Raw genomic sequence first — 12,862 nt, forward strand, 5'->3', positions numbered from 1 at the left:
ACCCACTGGGGCCAGGTTGGAGGGAAGGCAGCCGCCTCCCCAGCCAAACCAGGTCCCGCTGCTCCCCGGCTTTGCGGGCACCAGGGGCATCCCAGGGGCCTCCTGGGATGGGCTGGACCTGGACCCTGTGAGGAATGGGCACTGGCTCCCGGCTCCCAGCCTCCTGGAGAAGGGTGGGGACGCTGGCTGGAGTCAGTCCACCTGGAGGCCGCGGGGGACAGACGTCCAGGTCGGAAACAGCCTGAGCCCAATGCCCCGCCCACTTCTCTGGGCCCTTCGTGGCTTGGGGAAGGGCGGCCTCCATGGGGTGCTAATGCGTCCTCATCTGTCCTGGGCCCTCTCTCCTACTCGCTAATCTCCCTGTCCAGCCCAGGAGGGCTTTGCAGGTGGCAGTTCCTGCAAGACTTCCGCGGTGTTTGGTTTCCACAGTCCCTGTGTCACCCTGTTGCTGTCCCTTTATGGACACGCTGCTCGCGTTGACTTCAAAATACGTTCATTTTGTTGAAGGAAGTAACAGCAGAGAACGTGAGCGTGGCAAGAGTCTCGGACATGGGGGGACGGTCACTGACGTTTTGACTAAGGCGTCCTGGTTTGTCACACGTCCTGGTCGGTCACGGGGCTGTCCCCTCCTGCTGGCTCATCTTTTCCTCAAATCAAAAGTGCAAAGTGGACTGGGGAGCAGCTCCCTCCTTCCCTTCCGGCCCCTTCTCTGCTCCTTTCCTCCCCTCCCCTTCTTGACCTCCTCCTCATCCCTGACAGACCCCGAGGAGAGACACGGGCAGCCCGTCCCGGTCCTGCAGCTGCCCTCGGCCTGGCGTGGGACCCTCGAGCCAAAGAACCACTGCTTTCCTGTGCGGGGACCTCAGGCCGGTGCCTCGCAGGTGTGTGGGGAGGCCAGGGGAGGGGCTTCCGACTGCCTCCTCCGGGCCCAGGGGGACCCTGTCGGGGAGAGGGCCTGCCCCTTGTCCCTGGGACACCGCCATCCCACTGGGGTCCCCACTTCCCACCAAGTGTGGCTTGATGGGTGACAGCAGGGTCCCTGGGGCCAACTGCTTGGGTTTGGGCCTTGCCCTGACCTCCAGCTAAGACGGGGAAGTCTGTTGTCCCTCCCTCTGAGCCTCCGCCTGGTGACCATCTGCAGTTCTGGACCTCGGGCGAGTTGAGGGCACTGGTGACATACAGCATTGTGCTGTCCGCCAGAGACACGTGAAGCCGCTGAGCTGAAGGCTCCTGGCCAGCGTCAAGTGCGAGGTGCCCGTTTACAGGCCGGAGGTGGGAACTCCGGGGGGGGGGGCAGTTGAGGTGCCTGCACCCCACCCAGAGCCCCTGACCAGGGCTGGGCTCTGTGAAAGCAACGCTGGTCTTGTTATTCTTTATTCTTTTTTGTGGTGCTGGAGACGGAACCCAGGGCCTTGTGCATGCCAAGCACGTGCTCTGCCACCGAGCTGCACCCCAGCCCCAGCACCTAGCCCAGGAGCGGGCACAGTAGGACCATCTTGCAGAGCTGAATTTCACCTGATCTGTCTCTTAGTGTTGCCCAGAGGAAAAGAACAGGGACAGAGACTCGAGCCCAGCACAGCCACGTTCTGTGTGGCCAGGAAGCTGTGTCCCTTGGCTACACCTCAGTTTTCCTGTCTGCAGTATGGACAGAGGAATGACCCCTCACCTCCTAGGGTTACAGCGAGGAGGGGCGGAGACACTGCAGAGTGGGGAACGTCCTGCCTGGCACTGCAGACGCCCACCGTCACCTCGCTCTAGAGCTGTGAACGGATTCAGCGCAGGTTGCGCCAGGCCGGGTGGCGCACGCCTGTAATCCCATCGTCTCGGGAGGCTGAGGCAGGAGGATCACAAGTTCAAGGCCAGCCTTGGCAATTTAGCAAGTCTTGCTAAGCAACTCAGTGAGACCCTGTCTCTAAATGAAATACAAAATAGGGCTGGGGATAGGGCTCAGTGGTCCAGTGCCCCTGAGTTCAATCCCTGGTACCCACTAAAAAAAAGACTCAATGCAGGCTGCTAATCAGCCAGCCTTCAGGGCCTCCAAAATGGCATTTCTGTTCAGCTGACAGAGGGTTCTGAACTGGGGCCACCGTGTGCCCGCTGCTGCCCTTCCCTGAAGGGTGGGAGGTGCTGTGGGTGACCTCGGGACCCAGCAGCCCCTGGGCCTCTGTTTCCAGAAGAAATGCTCAGGCTCAGGCTCAGGCTCAGGCTGATGCCACTGATCTGTTCGCCTCCAGGGGAGAGGCAGGCAAGGCTGGACCGGCCTCCAGAAGCTGAAAAGTGGAAATTCCTCAGCGTGGTCCTGGGTCCCTGGCCTGCGTGCCCTGCCCCTCCTGTGGCTCGGGCTTCCTGCTGGCTTCTCTGTGGCCAGCCCAGAAGGCTTCAAGGGGGGGGGGTGGCTCCTGACTCCTAGGGGCCAAGCTGGGGGGAGCCCGAGGGCAGGAATAGCCGGCTCTCCTCACAGCTCCCGACTCACCCTCCTGCTTCCCTGTTTACTAGAATGGCGGCCCATGGCCACGGGCACTTCTGCCTGAGGAATCCCCGATGCCTACATCAGCGTCTGGCGGACAGTCCTCACTGAATGATGGCCAGAGGGACAGATATGGAGCCACAGGGGCGGCCAGTGCTGGAACTGCCAAGGGCAGGTGGGGTCTTCATGATCCAGCCCCTCTGGGCACCAGGCATTTCTTAATAGATTTTTTTTTTTTTTGCACTTAATCATTTAATCCCAGAACGAGGCTGACCCACTGCTCCTGCCTCCACGGTGCAGAGGAAGAGACCGAGCGGAGAGCAGAGAGGGGTGGGGATGGAAGCCAACCCAAGGCTTCTGGTTCTGACCGCACCCGAACCCGTCCACTGCCCACCATGTCCACCCAGGGCCACGGGGATGAGACAGGATTGGATTGCAAAATCCCAGAACCACAGATTTAGGATCAGGGGACCAAGACTTCAGAAGCACAGAGCCAAGCCCTGCGCCATGGGGCATGTCTGTAATCCCAGCCCCTCTAGAGGCTGAGGCAGGAGGATCACAAGTGGAGGTCAGGCTCAGCAACTTAAGGAAACCCTCAGCAACTTAGCAAGACTCTGTCACAAAATAAAAAATAAAAAGAACTAGGAATGTAACTCAGGGATAAAGCACCCCTGGGTCTAATCCCTGGTACCTGAAAACAAGAAGCTCAGAATCTAAACAGTGCTTGCTCAGGGCATTGGGAAAGGTCCCTGCCCCATTCCCTGCAGCAGGGATCCCTCTCTAGGTTCCCGGGTCCGCTGGACACTGTGCTTTTGCTTGAACATTTCTAGAGACAGGGTCCCCTCCCCCCCAGCATCCTGATGGTCCACAGTGAGAACCCCAGAGCTTCCAGAAGGCTTCGTGGTCACTGAGCTCCTTCCCCTATCTGCAGATGGACACTAACTCTCTGGAAGGGAAAGTGGCCTGCCCAGGTGTCCCAGCGGGTCAGAGGCGGGACCCACAGGCTCCGGAGTGCTCTCCCTGTGGACCTTCCTGCTGGACTGGAGCAGATGCCCTGTTGTCCCTGGTCCCTCCACCCTCGGGGCTGCACGGGCTTCAGTCTCTCAGGCCACAGGGTCTTGATTTTGTTTTGGCAGTGGACGGTCAGCCTTTGTTCCTTCTTCAAAAACTCAACATTTTTGTTTCTTTCTCTGCTAAGAGACCCTGGGGGCTAAGGAGCCCCTGGAGGTCACAGCCGGTGGCAGGAGCATGGCAGGGAGCCCCGGGGGTCCGCGGCCTCCGCCTGCAGTGTGCCTGGGCTCCCTGCTCCTCCACTCCCGGGCCCCGCCCTCCTTGGACCTAGAGTGACACCTGTTTCTAGGTCCCCTGGGCCCATAAAAGCACGATCTTGACAGCCAGGCCATTTCACAGGGAGCAGGCAGGCTGCAAGGTGGCGGGAAGAGCCCGACCCGGACGTGGGAACCAGAGGCACCAGGAATGCGCTGCACAGCTGCAGGGATCAGGGAGGCCGGGCTGGGCAGGCTCAGATGTCCCCCTGGCTGGGAGGGGAAGGCAGAGCGCTGCCCCATGCTGGGAGTCAGGCTGCAGGCTCCAGCCAGGTCTCCCTGATGGTCTGAGTCACCATCTCCTCCGCACGGAAAGAACGTGGGTGTTGGCACCACCAGGACCAGCCAGCGGGGTCCAGCTCCGTGCCCAGGGGGGGCCGCTTCCCTGGGCCTGCTTCTGTCCCTCGGGCTTGGGGGCTGTGTGTGAGACCCTGACAACCCGGTGAGCTGTCCAGGCTGCACGAGGCCACCTGTGAGGAGTCGCGGGCACTGCAGTGGGCACCCAGGGGGTGCCGAGGAAAGCTGGTCCCCCTGCTGGTCACAGCCCCAGCAGCAGTCAGGGGCAGCCCCTCTGCAGGCCCACTGTCCAGTCATTAGGAGACAGCCCAGGAGTGGTGAAGCCACTTGTCACCTCCTGTCCCCTTCCTCCTCCACAGCCTGAGCCCCGGCACTGAAGGACATCTGTAGGCCTCCTGGTGGAAGTCCAGGGCCCAGCCTGGGGACATGAGGCCACCCCCTCCCCAGGGCAAGCTTGGAGCCCCAGACTCTGGCCCTACCCCGCCCCTCCTTGAAGGCCTGGGGGGACATTCCAGGTCTGGGGTCTCCCTGCCCTGGCCCTATGGGTCACACCCCGCAGGCACCCACCTGCTCGGCCTCCGGGGTACTTCCCACACGGGAAACTCGTGACCCCTCTGCGGAGGCCAGGCCTGCTCAGAAGTCCCCTCCCCACGGTCCCATCAGAGACCCGCAGCTCAGTGCCCTTCTTCCCCTTCCTCCGTCTCCCTCTCCTTCTTTCTGTCCCTCCATGTCCCCTCCCCTTGGGCTGTCCACCTCTCGGCCAGTCCCATTTGCTGTCCATGCACTCTGCTCCAGGTGCTGGTGGCATTAATCACTCACAAGTGGAGGTCGGGCCCCACCCCCTCGCACTGACCTTGGCCACCCCCGGCCTCCTCGGAGCCGGGCCCTCGCGTCCCCTCACCTGCACGCGGGCCTCGGTCAGCTTGGTCCTCTGGGCCAGCTCCTCGCGGGTGTAGATGTCGGGGTAGTGGGTCCTCTCGAAGGCCTTCTCCAGCTCCTCCAGCTGCTCGGCCGTGAACGTGGTCCGACTGCGGCGCTGCTTGCGCTTCAGAGGGAGGTCCGGTTCCGACTCCACGTCTGAGCCCTCGTCCAGGCGGTTTCCTGCAGCGGGCGAGAGGGGAGACCGCGGGCCGGTGAGGCGGAGGGCAGGTCTGCAAGGAGCCACACGCGCCCACTCTGAACACTCACTGAGGACCGGGTCCCTCCCAAGCAGGGAAGAATGCTGACCGCTGCAGAGTCTGTGGGGAGCAGCCTCCATCCCTGGCCCCAGGAGGCTGGCTAAGCAATTTCTGGCAAAACCATTTTTTTAAAGCTAATCCCCCATAGTTGGGCATTTAGATTATTTCCACTCGCACGGATGGATACCCATGACATGAGGCTCAGGGGGTGGTTTCATGGTGAAATACATTTGTCAAAATTCACAGAAGTATATTCTCCAAGAAAGGGAGGGTTTTGCTGCATATTAATGACATCTGAAAAACCAACTTTAAGAAAAAAGCAAGGTACAAACCGGTGGGCAGAGATCAATTCCACCTGCAGAAAAGCACGCACAACCCTAGGACCCAAACCCGCACAGGCGCCCACCCTGGGGCCGGACGGCGCTTTCTCTGTTATACTTGTATTTAGATATTTTTAAAATGATGATCGTTTCAACAAGACTGTTGTTGGGTTTTGTGGAAATATTGCAAAAACTAAGAGAAGGAGGAGAAGAGGACAGGGAGGCAGGGGAGAGGAGGGGGCTCGACAGTGCACCTGATGGTCCTCCTCCGGCTCCTGCTCTCCCCCTCACAGGCACTACCGGGCCCCACAGTGGCGTCTGGGAGCTCAGACTCCTGCCTGCCTCTGCTCTAGGGAGGCTAGCTTCCCACGGGCCTCAGTTTCCCTACATGTAGTATGAAACGTTTGGACTATGTGACTTCCACAGGTAGGCCCTTCCTGGGACACTCCCAGATCTCTCAGTGACCTCCCAGCCTGGAGGAGGGGACCTCACCTGGGTGATCTTGGTCGGGCCATGGCCCCCACCTCTTGACTCCTACTAATTTCCACCCTGGAGCCTGGAGGTGAGTGAAGGCTTTGGATTCCTGTGCAGAGAGAGCAGGAAGCTGGAGCCAGTTTGCTCCCTGGCATTGGAAGGGGCTCTCAGGCCAGGAATCCATTTCTGCCCCAGTTGCAGCCTGGGGAAGCTTCAGGAAGGGCTTGATCAAGCTTCCCAACGGTTGGAGCTGAGGCTGAACTGGCTCCCCACCCTCACTGAGCCCCTGCCTCTTGCCCATTTCTGACACTGTCAAGGGGGTGCTAGCAGGGAGGTCCCTAGCCAGGGCTCAGAAGCTCTGCCCCATCCACCAGGAGGGCCTGTGGGGAGTGTGGAAGAGGGGCTGGTGAGAGAAGCAACCAGGGGAGCAGGAAGGTAGGGGGGCAGGGAGAGAGCCCTGACGTCCTCCTCCTCCGGCTGCTGCTCTCTCCCTCTCCTCTTTGCCTCTGTCTTCCTTCCTTCCTCCATCTTTGGAGTCCTGGAAAACACCCTGGTCTGTATCCATTCCCTCACCAGACCCTTTACTGAGCATCTGCTTTGCCTGAATGACACGGTGTCACGGGCCCACACTACAGATGGGAGAAACTGAGTCACAGAACCCCAGAGGGGAGTGTCCAGGCTGTCAGGGTCACCTCTGCACTCAGCTGCGGTCCCACCTGCTCACCAATGCCAGGGCACACCCTGCCGTGCCCAGCTAAGTGACGCCCGAGACACCACGAGGATGGAGCCCCCACACACGCTGGCCCCTTCGACACAGAGCAGGTGAGGGGACAGTGGGCAGAGGCCTCGCTGCTGAAGGGCACGGTGGGCGGTCCACCCCGTGCTGCCCTGCAGGTCATTCGGGGAAGGGGGCGGCGTCCACCTGCAGCCCAGCTGCCTGGGGCAACACCCTCTGCTCTGCCCTGGGTTCCTTCTCCCCTCCTTTAGCTCACCCGTTGGGAAGTCATCCCTGTGCCTTACTGACCACTGCCAGGCTGTCCCCAGCTGTGACATCCTGCCACAGGCCCAGGGAACCAAGCCAGTCCTCCCATCAGTGCTGAGGGCAGATCTGGGGACAGGGCCGTCCCCTCCCCTGTCCTTCACGGCCCGGGCTGCCAGCTGCCCAGCCCCCTCTGACACCGAGCGCAGACGGCGTGGGTCCAGCTGGCATCCCGGCCCCTCCCTGGCACGTCTGGGGCTCAGAGCCAGAGACGACTGACCCCAAGGACTCACACCTTGGGACTCGCCGCAGGCCTGACTCCTGATGGGGACAAGGAGGGCGAGCGCGGCTCTGAAGGAGGACCTGGCGTTGGCAGGTGGCCAGGGACGCAGGAGTGGCACCCGTGCAGGGACCCTCAGGCTCAGGCAGGACAGGGATCAGGGTTGTCAGAGACGAGACCCCAGCACAGATTGTCCTCAGAGCCGGGAGTCGAAGGACGGTCCGCTGAGGGAGGGGCACAGTGGCCCTGGAGGGAGCCCAGCTAATGGCCCAGGCTGCGCACAGAGCCTTGGAGGTGACGGGATGCTCTCCACCCACGCTGTCCCATGTGGCCGTCCTGGCCGCGTGTGGCATCGGGCACCCGGACACCACCTTGTGCCACTGGAGAGCTTTTTCCACTGGGCTTGACTTTGTTTCCGACCCGCCTCCCACACCTGCCTCCCCTCAGGGCAGAGGCAGCCCTGGGCCTGGAGCTGCCCATGGGGACACTCTCCAGGACACTCAAGGCCCCGGAGCCCGCACTCAGGGCTGCTCTCCTGAACAGGGTTTCTATGGCGCTTTTGTACAAAGTAAAGCCTTAAGGAAATAACAGCAGACTATCAGGCTGTGACCAAAACTGTGACAATGACCAAATGACCCACATCTGTCTTAGACAGAGGCGGCCAGTTTAAGGTGCTTCCGTCTACGCCCAGGCTCAGTGCCTCTGCCCCACCCATGCCTCTGCTCTCCAAGATCCTAGGCCCACCATGGACCTCCGCTCTGGTCCCCTGCCCCCCAGCTCCCCCTCCCTGGATCAGCAGGATCTGGGGAGCCCCGTGGGGCCAGAGAGACACAGGCAGCAGACCAGGCAGAGGAAGCGAGCAAGCCCGCAGGTCTCCGCTGTTTGAGAGGATCTGGAGGACACTCTGCGAGGATGTGTTGCCATAACAACTCTTGGGATGCTGAGAAGGGACAGCAAGACTGTCCTCCACCCGCAGAGATGCAGACACATCTTAGGAGAAGGGGACCACAGTCTATTTGTGTCTTCAGTCCCCTGAAGGACAGTTTCCACTAGTTCCCCGGCCTCGCAGGGGATGAGACCCCCATTTGAGGGTGTGGGGGGCTCCTCTGTGCTCTCCACCCACGCATGACAGGTCTATGAAGCTGGGACAACTGGCTCTTTTAAAAATAGGGAAGCCAGGTGCGGTGGTGCACGTCTGTAATCTCAGTGGCTCAGGAGGCTGAGGCAGGAGGATTGCGAGTTCAAAGCCAGCCTCAGCAACGGCCAGGCGCTCAGCAACTCAGTGAGACGCTGTGTCTAAATGAAATACAATATAGGGCTGGGGGTGTGGCTCGTTGGCCAAGTGCCCGAGTTCAATCCCTGGTACCCCTGCCGCCCCCCAAAATAGGAAAACCAAGGCTCAGAGAGGTTCAGTCACTTCCAGGAGCCCACACAGCCCCCATAAGACCATGGAGAGGGATAGTGAGGAAGGGACTGATTGGCAGGGAGTGTGACAGCCTTGGGGACCTGATAACTGGGTGGATCCTGATCTCTGTCTTTCCTTTGCTGGGTGGCCTTGGATAAGTCCCTCCCCGTCTCTGGACCTGGGTTTTCTCAGCTGTAAAAATGAGGATAAAAGCACACCCCTGCCTTTGGCACTGGATGGCTTTGGGGGTGCAATGGAAAACAGCCTTTGAGAATAATTTGGAAGAGAAAGGACACGGGAAGATCATTACTGTTGATGATGGTGATGACGAGGGTGGTGACGGGGTGGGGTGGAGGGGCCTTGACTCTGCTTCTCGCCCCCACCCGCCCTGGGCGCCCTTCCCCTCCCCACCCCCAGGAACCCTTTAGCCTCCGAGTTACATTAATCAACAGGATTAAGTGGAATTGGCCGCAGAGAGACCCTGCTGACGGGGGCTGAGTCCTCCATGCACCAAAAGCCAGTTGCTGAGCAGTCAGCGTGGGGTGGGGGCACGTGGGGGACAGACATGGGAACGCATTCATTACACGGACATCAGATCTGGGCGAGCGGCAGAGAGGGGCCTCCTGGTCAGCCCGGCCTTTCCAACAGCTGAGGGTAACGTCCCTAGGGCCAGGCCCTGGTCTGAAGATGGCCCGAGACACGGCAGGGTGCAGGACACAGGTTCCTGGATCCTGTCTCTGCCGGGAGGCTGGGGAGGCCCCCGATCTCCCAGGGGGAACAGCTTCCCAGTCTGACGGGGGGCAGCACCTGGGCCTGTTTCCAGGTGAACTGGGCACAGGACAGGCCTCCATCAGCAGGACACCCAGATGACCTGTGAAAGCCACCGAGCAGCCTGAGGACGGAATGAAGGGCAGGGCCGTGTGGTCCGGCCAGGCTGAGGGTGGGCAGGAGCCACCCCGTTCAGGGTGGGGTGCAGCCCGGCAGGTCAGCGACGGTGGATGTGAAGTTTCTGGGGCGATGCTCAGCTACCCCCAGACCCTGCCTCCTTCAGAGCCCCCGCCCACCTCTGGGAAATGGCTGCCCACTGCCAGGTGGGCCAGGAAGCCTTGGCTCTGCCAGGAAGCCCCACAACCACGACATGGCCAGTGTCCAGACACTCCACCCTCCGTGGGCGTCCCTGTCCAGCTCTGGCTTCCTTAAACGGAAGAGCCAGCGGCTGTGACCACAGCTCCCTCTGCTTCGTGGGCCACCTCTGCCATGGTGGGGGGTCCTGCTCATCCGGGGCAGCCAGCTCAGGGGCAGTCTGCCCAGCCAGGCCCATCCCCGCGGGCTCAGGGCCTGCCCTTGGCTCTCAAAGCTCACCCGTGGGTCAGGGCGCTGCCTGACTGTGACTGTGGTCTGCGGGTGTCACGGGCTGGGGGAGCCTGGGGCTCAGTGGGCTCGCTCCTGAGTGCAGCCGGGCAGGGCGACGGTGGGGTTCCTTCTGGACTCACCCCCTGCAAATCAGCCCCCTGCACGAGGACACAGCCCTCTACAGTCACAGCCCTTCACTGACCCGACGCCGGCCTCCAGAGCCGCTGGGAGGGTCGAGCTAGTGTCCCTGGGGTCCCAGGCTGGAAAGGAACCCCAGCCCCCAGCACGCCCAGCCCGGTGACAGGGTGACAGACTCGGCCACCACCAGGTCCCTGGGTGATGGAGGAGTCCATTTCTGCTCCTGAAAACCAAGGTGGCCTCTTCCCACCCGCACCTTGCCCTTGGCTCTCTCTCTTGTGGAGGAAACCAGGCAGGAGGAAGGGCCTGTCTCCCGGTCCCTGTCGCCCCAGGTCACGGAAGCCAGCACTGGCCATGAGCCTGGGGTCCCTCACAGACACCTTCCAGCCCTGGCCCTCGCCCCAGCCCCCAGCCCGCCGCCTCCCGCCCGGCTTTTATTACAGTTTAACATGGGCCGCGCGCGGGCTGCGCACAGAACGAATCACATAATGGTTGATATGCGTTTTAATCAAGTGATTCGGGCAGAGCCGGAGCCGCCGCCGAGTGCAGCCGGCCTCCCGGAATACCAAGCAGCCTGGGCGCGGCCTCCTCGGAGGATGGGAAAGCCATTTGCAGCCCAGCGGGGCCCCTCCCCAGAACCGCTCAGCTGTAACAGTGGCTCGGTCCTGTCTGCAGGGGCTGGACCCGCTCAGGGGCAGGCGAGGGGCCTGGCACCCAGAGGCAGGGACCCTCCCTGTTAACCCCCCGGGGGGGCTGAGCACGGGACGAAGGGCCCCTCCGGCCTCCTCCTCCACCCTCCTTTCCCTCGGGTGCCCACGTCAGCCCTGGGCACTGCCAAGCATCCGTGAGGCCCTTTCCTCTCCCTCAGAGCCTCTTGGGCACCCAGCTGGGCACCAAGGCCAGGAGCCTGGGAACGAGGCCCACACCCCCAGCCGGGCACTGCCCTGCAACCACGGGCTCTGCACGGTGCGCGCTGGCCGCTCTCGGCCCATCGGCTCCTGCAGCTCGCCGCGGCCCAGGCGGGCAGCAGAGCCGGGCACCTCGACTCAGCGGGCAGGGCCCCGTGGCCTCAGCCAGGGGAGAAGCGGGTCAGAGCAGGATCCGCACTCCTCTCCGCAGCACGCGGCACAGACGCACAGGCCGAATGCTCTGATTTACTGTCCCCAAGACTGCCACCAGCTGCCACCAGTACCCCCTCCAGGAGGGTATGAGCCCTCTCGGGGCCTCTGCTCCCTGCTGAGTCTCCTGCTCACAAAGGGTCCCCTGAGTATCCGCTGCACCCACGAGTGAATGAACCGTGGGACGAGGACCTTAAGGACACGGACTGCGCTGGGGACCCTGAAGGCTTCCCCGAGGACACCCTCTTCCACTGAGGCACAGCTGAACTGTCCACACCTGATTCACCTCACATGTGTCCTGGGCACTCTGTCCCCAGTGCTGGGGAGTCAAAGGGGAAATTGGCCTGTTCTGGGAGCCCAGGGGAGAGGTGGGGAGGGGAGGCCGGGGCTGACGGGGGCTGTTCCTGGCTCTGCTGGACGCCCCCCTCCACTCACACACACACACACACACCGTCCTGAGGAGCAGGGACCCAGCCAGGCCCCCCCCCTCCCGACTGAAGCAGCACAGCTCCTGCACCCAGGCAGGGGTCCCAACCAGGTGGAGAAGGGGAACAGGGGGCTTGCGAGCCGGAGGAGGGTCTAGACACGGGCCCCGGAGGGCTGTCCTTGGCAGATGGAATCTCCATCAGCCCCCTAGGTCTGCTGCCCTCGGAGGCCCCACAGCCCCCTTCCCGACCCCTCCCTGGAGAAGCTGGAATGTCCTGTGTCCACTGGGCATCTGGGGACTCCATTATCCCCAACCCCTGGGTCAAGGCAACAAGGCCAGCCCCCTGCCCCAGAGGAGGAACCGCAGCGCGGTGTCTGGGGACAGCCCAGGACCACCCTCCAGGGCCTGGGTCCTTCTCAGAGGTCTTGAGCTGGGGCTCCCCCCATGTCAGAGTCCCGGCCCCTCCACTAGGCGCTCAAGGGGCTTCCCAGATGGCAAAGGGTGGGACCCTCCCCAGATGGCAAAGGGTGGGACCCTCCCGGCTGGCATCCGAAGGGTCTGAGGACCCCTGGCCTGAGAGCCTCCCAGGGGCGGGGGTGCCAGGCGGGTGTGGAGCCACCTGGCCTCTACCTGACCTGGATCCTGTGCTTCTTCCCTCTCCCAAGCCCCAGGCAGGAGCTGGAACCCCCACCGGCCACACTGAACCCTCCCTCCTCCGGGAAGTCCCATCCAGCCCATCAGTTTTAAGCTCTGAATCTAAGGTAGGCGATTTGCACCCCAAAAATGTGGGGCCCATGTGGGGAGTGGTAGGATCATGGCCCTGGGCTAAGAGCACGGTATTGACCTGAGGCGCTAGAGGGCGCTGTTTATACATTCCTGCCAGGAAGGGACAGACCTGGGAAGAAGGAAGTAGTACTACTTAAAATGGTACTGTGTAGTTATGTGGCCAGAACTCAGAGGCGTGTTTTCTCAGGACAGATCCGGAGCTTGGTTTTCTGCACTGAGTTGTGAACCAAGCACAAATGGGAGAGAAGAGATGGATGTCAAGGGTGGGAAACATCTGAGCCAAAGGTACTTGACAGGGAAGATTTCCTGGGGAAC

General features: G+C 62.0%; 1 protein-coding gene across 4 annotated transcripts in view; it reads right to left on the bottom strand.

The window, feature by feature from the left end:
• The window catches only part of PAX7 (paired box 7), a 91,733-nt gene that overhangs the window by 38,560 nt on the left and 40,311 nt on the right, over positions 1-12,862 (bottom strand). For all 4 annotated transcript variants that reach the window (XM_081306009.1, XM_081306008.1, XM_081306011.1 and 1 more), the window contains exon 5: positions 4,991-5,190. In XM_081306009.1, coding sequence (XP_081162135.1) covers positions 4,991-5,190 — 200 coding nt within the window. The remainder of the gene's footprint in view (positions 1-4,990; positions 5,191-12,862) is intronic.

The sequence above is a fragment of the Spermophilus citellus genome, assembly GCF_964194105.1.
Source record: "Spermophilus citellus genome assembly, chromosome: 9".
NCBI lineage: Eukaryota > Metazoa > Chordata > Mammalia > Rodentia > Sciuridae > Spermophilus > Spermophilus citellus.